At 38.5% G+C, this 2,353-nt stretch overlaps 1 protein-coding gene across 1 annotated transcript in view; it reads right to left on the bottom strand.

The window, feature by feature from the left end:
* LOC117123040 (15-hydroxyprostaglandin dehydrogenase [NAD(+)]-like) overlaps positions 1 to 2,353 on the bottom strand; it is an 11,252-nt gene that overhangs the window by 6,150 nt on the left and 2,749 nt on the right. The window contains exon 6 of the mRNA XM_033268859.1: positions 1,227 to 1,293. Within this exon, the coding sequence (XP_033124750.1) occupies positions 1,227 to 1,293 (67 nt within the window). The remainder of the gene's footprint in view (positions 1 to 1,226; positions 1,294 to 2,353) is intronic.

Genomic DNA, 2,353 nt, shown 5'->3' with positions numbered 1-2,353 from the left:
AATCCTTAGCCCCCCCCCCCCATAAATTATATCCTAGAGCCGTGACTGCCTTCTGGTCGTGCTGATTGGGCAGTATACCGGGAGACAATCCCCTACACTTTTCCGAATAGTGATACTGCGTCCTTTAACGTTCACACCGGCCATAATGCACACGGGACCGAAAGACGGTGCGCTACCGTATCGTAACTTGCATTTCAGCCCTCAAGCTCAGAAACACAAGGAGAGCAACAATGGGAATTGAACCAGGGACATAGAGATCTCTACTGTTCAGCACACAGTGGCTACCACCCTATGCACCAATTATGAGAGTGTTCGGAAAAAAAGAAAGGAAAGGAGAAAACGGCATAGGCCTACATAGCGGAAAAGAAAAAAGAACAATTAAAGACAGAATGAAAACATCACAATGCTAGGTCGTATGTCTTTGTTGATCTCTTTAATTTCTTGTCTTGCCTTCTCCATTGTCTACCAAAATGAGCAATGCTACTTAGATTGATAATACGGTTACTTAAATTGTACCTTACCATTTTGATTTTGTAGAATTATTTTGTCTTATATTTTTAAAATATTAAGTGAATTTGATATTTTTGTTAATGTGTCGTATTAAAGAATGATAAATGTTCATTTGAATTGAATTGAGTCGGTTTCTTTTCATCGATATCTTTATTGCTGTAAGAGAATAAAAAACAACTCAGTTTATTTTGTCTTCGTAAGTTTAAGACTCTAAATAAAATCAATTAAATAAGCTTTTAAAAACTATAAACGGTCATATTTTTTGGAACTTTCGAAACATTTTCTTTTGTGGACATCGCCCGATCACCGTCGGGGACCTCCCTCCCCCACCCCCAGTCTGGCAAATCCTAGCGCTACCTCTGAAACAATTTTCGAATCGATTTTCATCATTGTTTTTCCTTCCAGTCGGATCCTAGCTATCATGTATTTCTTTGCACTACAGTACGCCTATTTTCAAATGCAAAATATATCTTCATACAATTAATATAATTAGAATTTAGGTCCTACAATTTCCTCGTCGTAGTCCTACTGAGGTTTATTCCGATCTTCTTACACACATGTTAATTGCGCAAACGATTTCAAATGACAGGGGCCTAATATATACAGTAGTAATAATCATCATAAAAAGAACCATAAAGCAAGATCATTCATAGATCACGTCAAATTAGTTCTGTTTTGTCGTATTCCTGCAAGTCTATCCCGTTCATATGTGTTACGCGCATGATTTGACCATCCCGATCTTCTTCAACCAACTTCATAAACGCCTCTGCTACTATAGATACCCTGAAAGAGAGTTAAAACAATTAGATGATGCTACACTGGGTGGTGTACCCCTCCTTGCAAAATGTGTACATGGAGTGGGAGGGGGAGAAAGATTGAATCAGTGGGTATAATGATCAACGAATTTCATCTGGTCTTGTTGATATTGGGTATAGGCCCAATGTTGCATCTAAAGGCAGGTACCCAGATCGACTCTGAACACTCAGCTCAGCTCGTCGACATGAGCACTCCGAGAAACTGAAAAAAACTGACAGACGCGCAAATTTGTCTATGAGTTGATTCATGGAGGTATCAATTGAGTTCCTTCTAGTTCGATGTCGACCTGAGCTTGTCTCAGTCATCCACATCCCTATTAGGGCCTACCTCCAATGACACAAATGGTAAAGAATTAAGCAAGTTTATATATAACGTGAAATTGGTAGCCTGGATAATGTTTTTTTCAAAATGTTTACAATGTTTACTTATCAGACTATTCATTTATATATACTTAATTTTTTTCTTGGTTCCTAGGCCTTTATCCAGCTTTTATCTACTTTGTTTATTCCATATTAAGTAGAACGTTTAGGATGCGCATCTTATTACGCGCCTTTGTTCTTTACCGCTGATTCGATGTTCTGTTTTCGTTTCGTGTGTGTAAATATTGCTTTACTTTGTATTTTTTGTCAGTTGTCCCAAAGATACTAGAAATACAAGATAGAGTTCTAGCATTGTAAAAATGAGGCGGAAGTCGTGCCCAACGTAGGCAGCGCCCTTCTTTTTAACCATGCAAGTTTCCTATACTTCGTGCCCAACGTACAGGGCGCCCTTCTGTTGCTAAGTATATCCAGACGCAAAAGGCGCCCTTCCTTTTCCACTAATGGAGGAAAACTTTTTCACTAAAGGCCAACTCAGACAGCATCGGCCGACGCAGCCCGACCCGATTTATCGTCGGGGACAGTCTTAAAGCCCCATTCCCGGCAAAATTTCAATTTTTAAGAAAAATCTAATTTTTGTATAATGTTATAAAGATTTATAAATATAATACGGAATTGCTAGTTTAACTGAATTTAGACATTCCTAAGAA

The sequence above is a fragment of the Anneissia japonica genome, unplaced genomic scaffold (assembly GCF_011630105.1).
Source record: "Anneissia japonica isolate Jap-2015-1 unplaced genomic scaffold, ASM1163010v1 scaffold2999_len715162_cov194, whole genome shotgun sequence".
Lineage (NCBI taxonomy): Eukaryota > Metazoa > Echinodermata > Crinoidea > Comatulida > Comatulidae > Anneissia > Anneissia japonica.
The sequence above is the reverse complement of the archived record's forward strand: the minus strand, read 5'-3'. Positions and strand labels throughout refer to the sequence as shown.